This window comes from Neomonachus schauinslandi, chromosome 15 (assembly GCF_002201575.2).
Source record: "Neomonachus schauinslandi chromosome 15, ASM220157v2, whole genome shotgun sequence".
Taxonomy (NCBI): domain Eukaryota; kingdom Metazoa; phylum Chordata; class Mammalia; order Carnivora; family Phocidae; genus Neomonachus; species Neomonachus schauinslandi.
Genome location: NC_058417.1, coordinates 24752639 through 24766368, shown reverse-complemented (window position 1 = coordinate 24766368; position 13730 = coordinate 24752639). Strand labels below are relative to the sequence as shown.

At 36.6% G+C, this 13730-nt stretch overlaps 1 protein-coding gene across 1 annotated transcript in view; it reads right to left on the bottom strand.

The window, feature by feature from the left end:
- Nucleotides 1-13730, bottom strand: part of PPM1D (protein phosphatase, Mg2+/Mn2+ dependent 1D) — a 51617-nt gene that overhangs the window by 31594 nt on the left and 6293 nt on the right. The window contains exon 2 of the mRNA XM_021704109.2: nt 4035-4263. Coding sequence (XP_021559784.1) covers nt 4035-4263 — 229 coding nt within the window. The remainder of the gene's footprint in view (nt 1-4034; nt 4264-13730) is intronic.

Below are 13730 nucleotides of genomic sequence, written 5' to 3'. Positions count from 1 at the left end.
ATAAGAGGAGGCAGAGAATATATAGTAACTCTCTGTACTTTTCATTTACTTTTGCCATGAATCTAAAACTGCTCTAAAAAATAAAATCTATTAATAAAAAAATCATTTAACCAATGGCTCTTAATTGATACACCTATGGATCTGGAATGTAAGCATATAAAAAGGTCACTGATATAATTTCAGACACCACACTATTATTAACCTTTAAGAAACTACCTCTTTTTGAGTTTTAGAACAGTATCAAAGAAGAATATCCCCATACATGAAAAAGCTATTTAAATACTCCTCCCTGGGCACTTGGGTGGCTCAGATGGTTGAGTGTCTGCCTTCGGCTCAAGTTATGATCCCGGGGTCCTGGGATCGAGTCCCACATCAGGCTCCCTACTCCTTGGGGAGCCTGCTTCTCTCTCTCTCATGAATAAATAAATAAATAAAAATATTTTAAAAAATACTCCTCCCTTTTCCAATTATATATCTATGAAAGACCAGTTTTACTTCGGATACTGCAACCAAAAAAACTAACAGATTGAAGGGAGAAGCAGATATGAGAATCTAGATGTCACCTATTAAGCCAGACATTAAGGAGACTTTATAAATGTAAAACAATGCCAAGTCTCTCTCTAAATATGTGTTTGGGAAATAGCTAGTTTTTCACTTAAAAAAGTGTTCTTTGGGCACCTGGGTGGCTCAGTCGTTAAGCATCTGCCTTCAGCTCAGGTCATGATCCCAGGGTCCTGGGATCGAGCCCCACATCGGGCTCCCTGCTCTGCGGGAAGCCTGCTTCTCCCTCTCCTGCTCCCCCGCTTGTGTTCCCTCTGTCGCTGTGTCTCTCTCTGTCAAATAAATAAACAAAAAATCTTAAAAAAAAGTTCTTTATGTTAACACAATGGGTTTATGTATTTTTTAAAATTTTTATTTATTTATTCATGAGAGACAGAGAGAAAGAGAGAGGGAGAAGGAGAAGCAAGCTCTCTGCAGAGCAGGGAGCCTGATGCAGGACTCGATCCCAGGACCCTGGGATCATGACCTGAGACGAAGGCAGACGCTTAACTGACTGAGCCACCTAGATGCCCAACACAATGGGTTTAATATTGTTATTTTTCAGGGGCCCCCTGGGTGGCTCAGTCATTTGAGCATCTGACTCTTGATTTCAGCTCAGGTCATAATCTTAGGGTTCTGGGATCCAGCCCAGGAGCGGGCTCTCCACTCAACAGGGAGTCTGCTTGTCTCCCTTTCCCTCTGCCCATCCCCTCACTCACACACTCCCACTCATGCTCTTTCTTTCTTTTTTTTTTTTAAAGATTTTATTTATTTATTTGAGACAGAGAGAATGAGAGACAGAGAGCATGAGAGGGAGGAGGGTCAGAGGGAGAAGCAGACTCCCCACCGAGCAGGGAGCCCGATGCGGGACTCGATCCCGGGACTCCAGGATCATGACCTGAGCCGAAGGCAGTCGCCCAACCAACTGAGCCACCCAGGCGCCCCACGCTCTTTCTCTCTCAGATAAATAAATCTTTTAAAAAATATATTATTTTTCAATGAACAAATATTTGAAAATGTCTCTATTTTTAGTTTCTAAAGTCATTACGTATAGCCCATACAAACAAAAAACTCTTTGAGGTCCTCAATTATTAAGAGTATAACGGGCTGCTAAACCCAAAAATGGTTATAACTGCTGTACTAGAATATAGAATACTTTTTAATAATCTCAGAATGAGAGAACTATATGTACAGCACAAAAAAATGAAAGTCGTAACAGAAGAGACTAAACTAAATTAAAACGAACTTCCATGTGGAAAAGAAATTCCAGTGCCATGATTGAAAGTCAAATCGTGAAACAACACCTGAAACACATTACATACATCAGACTAATTTCTCTAATTGTATAAGCAGCTCTTACACATTAATAAAAAAAAAGGCTAACAATCTTCCCCCTAAAATGGAGTTTAAACAGAAATACACAGAAAAGGAAATATAAATAGCTATTAAACAAAAAGATATTCAACCTTTCTTGTAAGACAAATTAAAATTAAAATATCACCAAGTTTCCCCCTTTTTTAACCTAAAAGTCAGTATGATCAAAAAGTTCTAGAAGTATGCTGTCAAGGGCATCCACATACACTGCTGACCTTAATATAAAATGGTACAACCTCCATGGAGACTAACAGTTATCAATATTCAAAACATACTCCTCTTTGGCCCAGCAATTCCTTCTAGGAAACGATCCCACAAATATATATGTACAAAAAGATACATGTACAGGATTTTTCATTTTACAGTAGTGTTTGTAATAAAAAAAATTAGAAATACTCTTCAACAGGAGAATACTTAAATAAATGATGGTACATCCGTATATGGTACAGCTTCATATCTGATCATGCATGAATCTCTACCAAAGGATACAAAGTAATACTGGTTTCTTGAGGGGGAGGGGAACTGGGTGGCCTGTGTGCCAGTAGCAGTTGAGAGACCTTCTAAAGTATATCATTTTAGGCTACCTAAAATTTAACCAAATGAATGCTACCATTAAAAAAAATGTGTGTGTGTGTGTGTGTGTGTGTAAATCATCACACAGAAAATCATTAACATTTGGTGTATTTCTATACTGCTCCTATTTCTCTGCATAGCTGAAAATCACACTACAAATATAATTTTGTGACCAATAAGCATTAATTAACCTATATTATTAAAAATTCCCCATAGATGTGGGAGTTCATTATACTACTCTTTCTACCTTTACCTATGTTGGAAAAATTTCATAACACCATGATTTTAAAAAATCTATCTATAAACATTATTTTTAATGGCTATATCATATTTAGTATTATAAATATGTATTATATATACCTAACCATTCTTCAGCTGCGGGACTTCAAGTTATTTCCAGCCTTAAACAGTCTTTAAACACTGTTGCAACCAATAACTGTTCAGATATTCTGGTCCACATTTCAGATTTCTTTAGAGTACATTCCTGAAATTACTGAGTCTATAAACATCTGAAGCTAGTGGGTATGAATTATAGTCTATATAGGTCAGACCAATTTATAATCCTACCAACAGGATTCCCATTTCAACAAAAATATTGAGAAGTATCTTTTTTTTTTTTTAACTTTGCTAACCTAACAACAGGAAATAGTTTCATTTTAATAATTTTTTTCAAATGTTTGCTACTCTTCTGCATTTTTGTTGTTGTTCAAAGTCCTCTATTCACCTACTGGGGGTGGTTTCTTAGTGTTTTCTTACTGATTTTAGCTTATAGTTTAAGTTAACACGTAAATTCTTTCCCCCAGTTAGTTTATTAATACTCTGAGAAAGTCTATTTTGATTTAATAGAAGATAAAGGAGGCAAGTAATAATATCAATGGTAAGGCTTTAGTTAGAATAATTATTTAGAAAACACTGGATTCTATTTAACTTGCCTTATACCTTCAATTTTTAAAACTTAGTATTGGGCTAAGTTTTACATTTTCTCGTGTTATTCATTCCTCTGATTTTTAGAGTAATCTTACATTTTAGTTTGCATCATAAAATATTATGAAGCCACTTTAGTTCATAGTTTACAAATTATACATTGAGACAATAACTTGAAACAGACAAAAGAAAATAGTAAGAAAGGTTTGCAGCATATCTGAGGTACAAATCAAAGAAAAAAAGCTGAAGGTTAATGATAACAAAATTCTGCTCCCTAAGCCAGATTCAAATTGTTCTACTCTGCAACCCTAAGGGCTGCTCTGTCCAGATTCTGAAAGTCATGCTGCAGTATTTATGTAAAAGGTGATCAATAAATCCTTGTATGTATTATTTGACTCCCATTAAAATATTATTTCCCTCAGAAATAAAACAGTCAACTCAAAATAATGAGGTAAATATGAATGCAGACGGGTACTTTATCAGACAAACTAAAAACCTGCAATACTGAGAAAGTAACTTCACTAAAAGGGAGTAATAGGTCAATCTGGTTAGTAAAGCAGAAAAGAACTAAATAGAACCAAGAGACGAAAGACAAAAAAAAAAAAAAACAGCACAATGATTACCTCCCACCAAGTCCTTCGATTCGTTCTCTTTCCTTGGGAAGTTCTGGCTTATGGTCCTGTGTCACCTCCACAGCTCTGACAAAATCATCCTTCGGGTCATCCTGAATTCCAAGAACCACCCCTGAGTCACCCACGTGAGCTACATACATCTTCATGCCCCGTATGATGACCACACTGGCAGTTGTCCCTGACGTGCTGGGAAGACCTGTCATAGTCTTTGGCCATTCTGCTGTAATAAGAAATAAAATATTTTACTCTTCCAGATTTAAACATTAATATGGTTGTCAGAATAAAAATGGCAACGTGTGCTGAATTAGCATGTTAAAACTTGAGTTAGCATAGGATAAAATTTAAAAACATTTTTAAAGCTATTCAAAAAGAACTTGTGTTAATTTCATCAATATATTAATAAATTAATTTTATAAATAATATCATTTTATTACAACCATCAAACCAATCCCGGGAGAAAAATATTACAGGACAGATTTACTAGTTCCACATGTGTTAGTCCTAACTACATTTAGTGGCAGGTATGTGTTCAAAGTTTTTTTTCTATAGCCTGTAGCTTAGCATCTATTTATTAATCTCTCTTTTAAAAGATTTTCAGGAAAAGCTACTTGATTTGTTTTTGAAATAGTTATTTTGGATATTTAAAATCTAATAAATAACATTTTTATTCAGCACTTATTGTGTACCAGGTTCCATGCTAAGAGCTTTACATGTATGATCTCAAAAAATACTTGCAACAAACCTACAAGATAGGTAAAATTATTCCCGTTATTTTCATTTTACAGATAAGGAATCAATAGTTTGAATAGTTAAGATTAAGTTGTTTAAGATAACTCAAATATTAAGTGGCAGAGACCCAATATATTTAATTCCAAAACCTTATATTGACTAATTACATTTTGTCATTAAAATATTCTGAAATATTCTGTCATATTAAACAAACTACAATTTACAGTTCAAGATAGCCAACTGAATCCAAACACTGACACAGTCTCCTCACCAAAATCCCACTGAAAGGACAGAATATCAATATTAGAAAAAGTCCACAGCAGTCATGAAACACAGAGGAAGGTCATACACAAATCTGAGGAATCCGTGGAATCTTAAAGAAATGGAATTAAGGGAAAATCAGAATACAAAACTTGTAGTCCATTATAAGTGAAAAGCACAGTCATAAAGGCAATACATCAGTTTGCCCTGTTAACAGAGTCCCTGAAAAGCTCAAACTCAGAGACAGTGGCAAAGGCTGAGATAGGAATGGATGGTAGAAGCTTGACAGGTTTATTTATAACTGCAGGAGCTAGGTCAGTGCCTAAACTCTCCGCATAGTAAAAAGTAAAACATTTTAGTTCCTAAGCGACATTTTAGTTCCTATAACACCTCTCTTCAGGAAAGTGATGTATCTGTTGATAGAGACAACAGGGTCTCAACAGGGATGAGGTGGAAGAAATAGGGCCTGAAAACCTGGATGGGGTGCCACACAACTTTCATAGCCACAAGGCATCTCTAGCATATTCAGACTAATTAGAGTTCTTTTCTTTACAATATTACATATGCCGAAAAGACATTTCTTGAATCCTACAGCGCATCTCATCTCATCCTGCAGATGGAATCCACCCTACAGAATGCCCTGTCACTCACAACAGAGGGCTGCTTGCAGCATATGAAATAATGACCCTCACAATTGCTGAGGGAAACAGAATGGCTACCATTACTGATGAAGCCAGAAATTCATATACATACACATGTAAAAACCACCTGCACAGTACCAGACACATTGTAAGTGCTCAATAAATGTTAGGTTTGTTTGTTTTAGTTTAAGAAAAGCAAACAGCCGAAGAGGCATCAAGAGTATACAAAGAGAAAATGGCCCCCAAGAAAACATCTGTGGAAGAATCAAAAGCATCTGTAGATTGGCATTGATAAGGTTCAGTAAGGTTACTGAATATAAAAATTGTTATATTAAAAAAAAAAACCCAATGCTATTTCCCTAAGCCAGCAACAAAAAAATTACAAAATGTAACTTTTAAAAAAAGATACCATTCACAACAGCAGCAAAAGGTATACTGTATCTGGGAATAATGCTAACAAATCTCTAACAAGACCTTCATGGAAAAGTTGTAAACTACTGGACCAAAAGAACAGAATAGTGAGCAGAGAAACAGACCCATGCATTTTTAAACACTTGATACATGAATAGTGGAGAAAAGATTTGACTTTCAGGGGTGCCTGGGTGGCTCAGTCGGTTAAGCGTCTGCCTTCTGCTCAGGTCATGATCCCAGGGTCCTGGGACTGAGCCCTGGGGTCGGGCTCCCTGCTCAGTGGGAAGTCTGCTTCTCCCTCTCCTTCTGCCCCTCCCCTCCCGCTCATTCCCCCACTGAATAAATAAAATCTCAAAAAAAAAAAAAAAAAGATTGACTTTTAGTACATGGAATTGGGACAAGATTAAACAAAACAATAAAACCCCAACACTCTGGGTCCCTGATGCCACGCACAAAAAAAATCAATTCCAGACACATTAAATGACCTAATATGAAAAGCAAAGCTAAAATGCTTAGAAAATATACAGGAAGGTACATTCATGACCTCAGGATAGGAAGGGATTTCCTAAAGACAAAGGATGGGCTAGCCATATAAAGAAAATGATTAACACCCTTTCCCCTTCTCATCCCTATGCTGGCAATAGGAGATGCACTAGAAAATTTGAGTCTTAGAGACAATGAATAAAAGGATGAGCTCATCATCTTCATAGCTCTTTTTAAAAAGGATGCTTATAATTTAAAGGGTGTTTTAATGGAAAGACAAGGGTACAGGGTGAGAGGCTGTTTCACATTTTAGTCTTATTAGTCTTTGGCAGAGCCCAATCAAGGCCAAATTCACCTAGGATGCCCACTGGCTGTGAAGGAATTGGCTTTTCAGCTATATATATATATATACATATATATATATATATATATATATATATATCTAAAGCAATAGCAGACTAGAACTGAATTCTTGTCTACACTGTAAAATAACAATTGTGCAATTACAGGAATTCTGGTGACGATATTAAAGTGAAATAACCAAAACACAAATAGAAGGCCCCATTTTAACAACTGATGTGAGAAGAAATTTTAATGAAAGAACCTGTAACTTCTTTCTGGAAATGTTTTCCTACCAAATAAGGGCTTTTCCCCCTATCGTTTAAGGAGCCAGATGAATTAGAAGCCGTAGAAAGAGGCAGCTATAGAATTTGATCTTCCAAGTACCCCATGTACCTTTATTGAACTTAATCATAATACTGTCAAATTGCCACGATCTCACTAAAGGATTTCTATCGCTGTCAGTTACAACCCCAAATGCATTTTTATTCTTTCTACTGGGTTCATTGTCTGTTTTCTTTATAAATGCAATACAAAAAACAAATTATTTAATAACCAAAAAAAAAAAGAAAGAAAATGATTAAGAAGCTATACTACTATTAAAATTAAGAATTTCTGTTCATCAGAAGATACCATTACTAGAGTTGAAAAGACAACTCACAAAATGTAATTTGTAATAACACACCACAGAAATGGTATCGAGAATATAAAAATGCCCCTACAAAACAAATCAACAAGACAAACTATGCAACAGAAAAATGGACAAAAGGCTCGAACAGGCCTTTTGCAAAAGAGGAATTCCAAACAGACAAAAAACTTGCAAAGGTGTTCAGCTTCTTTAATCAACAGGGAAATACAAATTAAAAACCACCATGAGATACCACTATATAATTATCAGACTGCATAAATTAAAGTCTGACAATAGAAACTGTCATTAAGAATGTGGAACATGTTCTATTAACTACTCGTGGAAGTATAAACTGATATAACCACTTCAGAAACCATCTAGGCATTATCAAAAAATGAAGATATGTATATACTTTGACCATTCACTATCCCTAGATATATACCATGAAATAATGTACATGTACACATAATATATATGAATGTTCAGAGCTGCATTGCTTATACGGGCTCAGGTCATGATCTCAGGGTCCTGAGATCCAGCCCCACACCAGGCCTCACATGGGGATTGGAGCCTGCCTCAGATTCTCTCTCTTTAAGATTCTGTCTCCCTCTTCAATCTCTTAAGATTCTCTCTCTCCATCTCTCCCACCCCACAGGCTCTCAATCAATCAATCAAAAAATTAATAAAATCTCTTAAAAGAAAAGAAGTAAACCCCACCAGAACTATCACCACAAAAGTCAGGCTGTGGTTACCCCTTGAGAGAAGATAAAAATATGTGATGAGAAAAGACATATGGGAGCTTCTGTAGTATAGGCAATGTTCTCTTTCTTAACCAGATGGTGTTCATTTTACAACTCTTCACTGAAGTGTACATTTATGTTTTATGGCCTTTTCTATATGTATGCTATATTTCACAATTTGTTTAAAGTTAAAAAAAAAAAAAAAAAGCAGCAGCAGCAGGAAGAAGGCATCAATTTTGCAAGCGTAGATCACAGCACATAGCTCCCCAGCCCATCTAGTTTCCCAGTTTGGTTACAGATATTATTCCTAGAAGCTTAGCCTAGAGTATGTTGAATGTTTCTTTAGCCTTTTCAGTTATTTTGTGGGTTAATTATAGATCTCGTTAAAACCTTTTCTTTTCAAACCAGCTTATTGGTTTTTTGCAGCTAAGAACCTAAAAAAATAAAAATCTATTAACATAATAAGTATTAATGAGGTGAACTCCCAGAAAAAAATGTTCTTAGGCACATTCAGAAAACAAAATTTACCTAAGACCTACGAGCAGTTTGCAAAAAGCACCTAGAACAAGATGGAAAAGAAGAAAAAGAGCTTTAAAAAAAAAAAAAAGGATATTCAAAGATATAATATTAATATTTAAATCACATTTTTTGGTCAAAAGCCCTAATATGTGCAAAGAGATATTCTGCAATGATCTAAAAATACCCAACAATCCATGCTTTCTTCATTTGAAAAGTCACCTTTTATCATATGCTACATTTTGCCTCAGATCTATTTCTAGACTCATTCTACTAATCTATTTATGGTTCTTTTCAATAATTGGGAGTTTAAGTATCCCCCAATTATTCTTTCTCAATTCTCAAGAATTTTTCCAAATAAACTTTAGAAGCAACTTGGAAATTAAACAAAAACAAAAACAAACCCTGGGGCGCCTGGGCAGCGCAGTCATTTAAGTGCCTGACTCTTGGTTTTGGCTCAGGTTGTGATCTCAGGGTCGTGAGTGAGATGGAGTCCCATATCTGACTCCGTGCTCAACGTGGAGTCTGCTTGAGATTCTCTCTCCCTCTCCCTCTGCTCCTCCCACTCAAGTTCTTTCTCTTTCTCTCAAATAAATAAATCTTTTAAAAAAAAAACCTGTTGAGGTTCTGATTAAAACTGCAATAAATTTATATATTAAGGAATCAACATCTTTATAATTTGTCTTTTTTTCTACTTTACATTTTAATCTTTTAATTTTTAAAAAATGACTTATAAACAAATGTCTTAAAACTAGGAGCATATTGGGCGCCTGAGTGGCTCAGTCGGTTAAACCTCTGCCTTCCACTCAGGTCATGATCTTGGGGTCCTGGGACAGAGTTCCCCGTCAGACTCCCTGCTCAGTGGTGAGCCTGCTTCTCCCTCTCCCACTCCCCAGCCTGTGCTTGCTCTGTCAAATAAATAAAATCTTAAAAAAAAAAAAAAAACTAGGAGTATATTAGAAAGACAGTATCAGTACATGACTTCTAACTTACGGAAAGTATTTTTAAGCAAGAAAATATGTATGAGCCATTTAAACAAAGACTAATAAATTTTAAAACAAAAGTATGAAATTTCTAGGGGCACCTGGGTGGCTCAGTCAGTTAAGCGTCTGCCTTCGGCTCAGGTCATGATCCCGGGGTCCTAGGATTGAGTCCCTCATCAGGCTCCCTGCTCAGCGGGGGTGGGGGAGTGGGTCTGCTTCTCCTTCTCTTTCTGCCTACTTGTGCGCACTCTATCAAATAAATACAGTCTTTCAAAAAAAAAAAGTATGAAACGTCTGAATAAAATAAAATTATTATAAATAAGTACAGAATGTATGTTTTTTTGTAATAAATTTAAAACTTGAGGAACTTATGTACTTACCATGTACCAAATAATATGTACCAAATTATTTAACTCTCAGGAGGGAAGTACTATCATCATCTCTATTTTAGAGATGAGTATGCTCCAGATCAAAGAAGTTTTACCCAGGGTCATACAGATAGTTAAGTGGAATATCTGGGATTCAAACCCAGGCAATATAACATACTCCTAAATCACTATGCTAAGAGTTGTTACAGAATTCTAATGCCAAAGTAGTATGGAGATGTAAAGCTTTCAGGAAAGCAATATGAAAACAAATACCCACAACCATCAAAAGATGTACATTCTTTAAACAAATAATTCAGCTTTGAGAATTTTTTTTTTCCTGAGGGAATAATCCAAATGAAGCATAACGCTATGTGGCTTTCACTTGAGCCCTTATTTATAGTACTAAATATAGTGTGCACCTGTCCAGCTCCCCCATCCCTCCCCTAGTACTAGCATCCCAATTTTTTTTTTAAAGATTTTATTTATTTATTTGAGAGAGAGAATGAGAGACAGCACAAGAGGGAAGAGGGTCAGAGGGAGAAGCAGACCCCCCGCTGAGCAGGGAGCCCGATGCGGGACTCGATCCCGGGACTCCAGGATCACGACCTGAGCCGAAGGCAGTTGCCCAACCAACTGAGCCACCCAGGCGCCCTAGCATCCCAATTTTGTTCTGGAGTACACAACCTCCACTGCATGCAGTCTTTCTCTAATGCAACTGAAAAACTTGCTTGCTCCTAGCCTAGAGGGCAATAAACCAGGTCAGACTCTTTCAGATATTTGCATCTTAGAAAGGCATAATGCCAGAAAACTGTGGAGCTGATCCATCCCAGAGACTAAAACCTTTCAGTGAGTGTCCACTAGTTCCTATCACCTAGAGGCCCAGAGGTACCCTAACCAGGTTCTGGTTACCTAAATTCTAATACCTAAACTGCTACCTAAATTCCTGGAGATACTCAGATTTCTGAACTTCTGAGACCTGTTACTTCAGGTTTGCCTTTTCTTTTTTGCATGAATAATTCAAAGAATTACTTTTTCTTGAACTGATAGAGACTAAATGACCAACAAGATATGCTACAATCCCAAATACAATTACATTATCTAATTCCTATAAACAAGGGCATTCTACATGTCCACAGTCAACCATCAATATCAGAAATCTACATCTAATCTGGGGCGCCTGGGTGGCTCAGTCGTTAAGCGTCTGCCTTCGGCTCAGGTCATGATCCTGGGGTCCTGGGATCGAGCCCCGCATCGGGCTCCCTGCTCAGCAGGAGGCCTGCTTCTCCCTCTCCCACTCCCCCTGCTTGTGTTCCTGCTCTTGCTCTCTGTCAAATAAATAAATAAAATCCTAAAAAAAAAAAATCTACATCAAATCTACAGATCTCATTCAAATTTTTATCAATTATCCTAATATGCTTTAAAATGAAAGGATAAAATTTAGGACCACTTTATTATATTTACTCATATCTCTTTAGTCTTTCAATTTGTAACAATTCCTCTGTTTCCTTGATGCTTTTTAAGAGTACTATACCAATCATTTTAAGAATATCCTCCATTTGGATTTGTTTCATGTTTCCTCATGTTTGTATTCAGATTATGCATTTTTGGAAGGAATATCACAGAAGTGTTAAATATGATCTTTTTATTGCAGGTGGTATACAATTTCAATTTATCCATTAAAAATGATGCTACCTTTGGTCATTTGATTAAGGTGGTATCTACCAGGTTTCTCCACTATAATCTTTTCCCCCTTGTAATTAATAAGTATTTGTGGGAAGATAATCTCAGATAATATAAAAATCCTTGTAGTGGGTTGAATGGTCCCCCCACCCCCATGAAAGACAGGCCCACCCAGAACCTGTGAACGTGACCTTATTCGGGAAAAGGGTCTCTGCGGATGTAATTAGGTTAAAGATCTTAAGAAGAGATCATCCTGGATTAGAGTGGGCCCTAAATCCAAAATCAGGTGTCCTTAGAAGAGAAGGGGAGTAACATAACAATAAAAAAATAAATAAAATGGAAAAAAAAAGAGAGAGAGAAGGGGAGAAGACACAGAGGAGGTGATATTAAGACAGTGGAGACTAGGTAATAAATCTACAAGCCAAGAAATGCAAGTACTGCTGGCAGCCACCAGAAGCTAAGAGAGAGAGCATGGAAGAGATTCTCCCTCAGAGCCTCCAAAACAGAGGCTAACACCTTGATGTCAGAGTTCTGGCCTCCAGAACCATGAAGAATAAATTTCTGTTGTTTTAAGGTACCCAATAAGAAACTAACATATAGGGGCGCCTGGGTGGCTCAGTTGGTTAAAGCGACTGCCTTCAGCTCAGGTCACGATCCCAGGGTCCTGGGATAGAGCCCTGCATCGGGCTCCCGGCTCGGACGGAAGTCTGCTTTTCCCTCTCCCACACCCCTGCTTGTGTTCCCTCTCACACTGGCGCGCTCTCTCTCTGTTAATTAAATAAATAAATAAAATCTTAAAAAAAAAAAAAACTAACATATAATTCTGTTCCTCAAATTTTCACCCACTAGTTTTAGCATTCGCTAATGTTTCTTGACTGAATCATTATTATGATGGTTACTAAATATGATTTTCTAAAATCCTATCATTCTTTCTACATTTATTAGTGGCCTTCTACTGTAAAGAAAAACTTTACATCAGCTTTATTTGTAACAGCCAAAACTGCAGACAACCCAAATGCCCATCAACAGGTGAATGGATAAACAAATTGTAGTGTATCTATACAATGGAATACTACTCAGTAATAAAAAGGAATGAACTATTGATATATGCAACATGTGATAACAGATTATCTAATACTGATCAAAAGTAAAAAATGATTAACAAAAATAGAAAAAAATCAGTACTTGAAAAATATGGCAAACTCTTTCAAACATGTGATGTGTGAGAGGGTGAAAGTCCTTGAATATAAAAACTGAGAAATACCAAACTAAAATATACAGGTTTAAAATTCTCTTGATTTAAGAGAACCCTTCTTCAAATTTAGTTCTATCTCACTCTCCCTTGTCTTTCCCTCTACCCCTCCCATTTTCTTTCTGTTTCAGTATCTCTAAATTTTAAGGTAACAAAAACTACCTGCCAAACCTATAACCAACAATTTAGGTTAAGATCAGCCCTTCAGGGCGCCTGGGTGGCTCAGTTGGTTAAGCGACTGCCTTCAGCTCAGGTCATGATCCTGGAGTCCTGGGATCGAGTCCCACATCGGGCTCCCTGCTCGGCAGGGAGTCTGCTTCTCCCTCTGACCCTCCCCCCTCTCATGCTCTCTGTCTCTCATTCTCTCTCTCAAATAAATAAATAAAATCTTTAAAAAAAAAAGACCAGCCCTTCATAATTCTTTTGGTCATATTCTTTAAAGTAAATGCTCTGATCCTCAGTCACACTAAGGTAACAAAACTTCCACTTTATTTTAGCTATACTGGAATTAAAATTAAAACATAATTTAAAAAAAGAAAAATTTAAAAAATCTTTTTAGACATATTTATCACCTACATTTTGTTATTTTGGAATCATTTTAAACCAGCAAAAGTAATGCACGTATGCCACACACACTCACACACACACACATACAC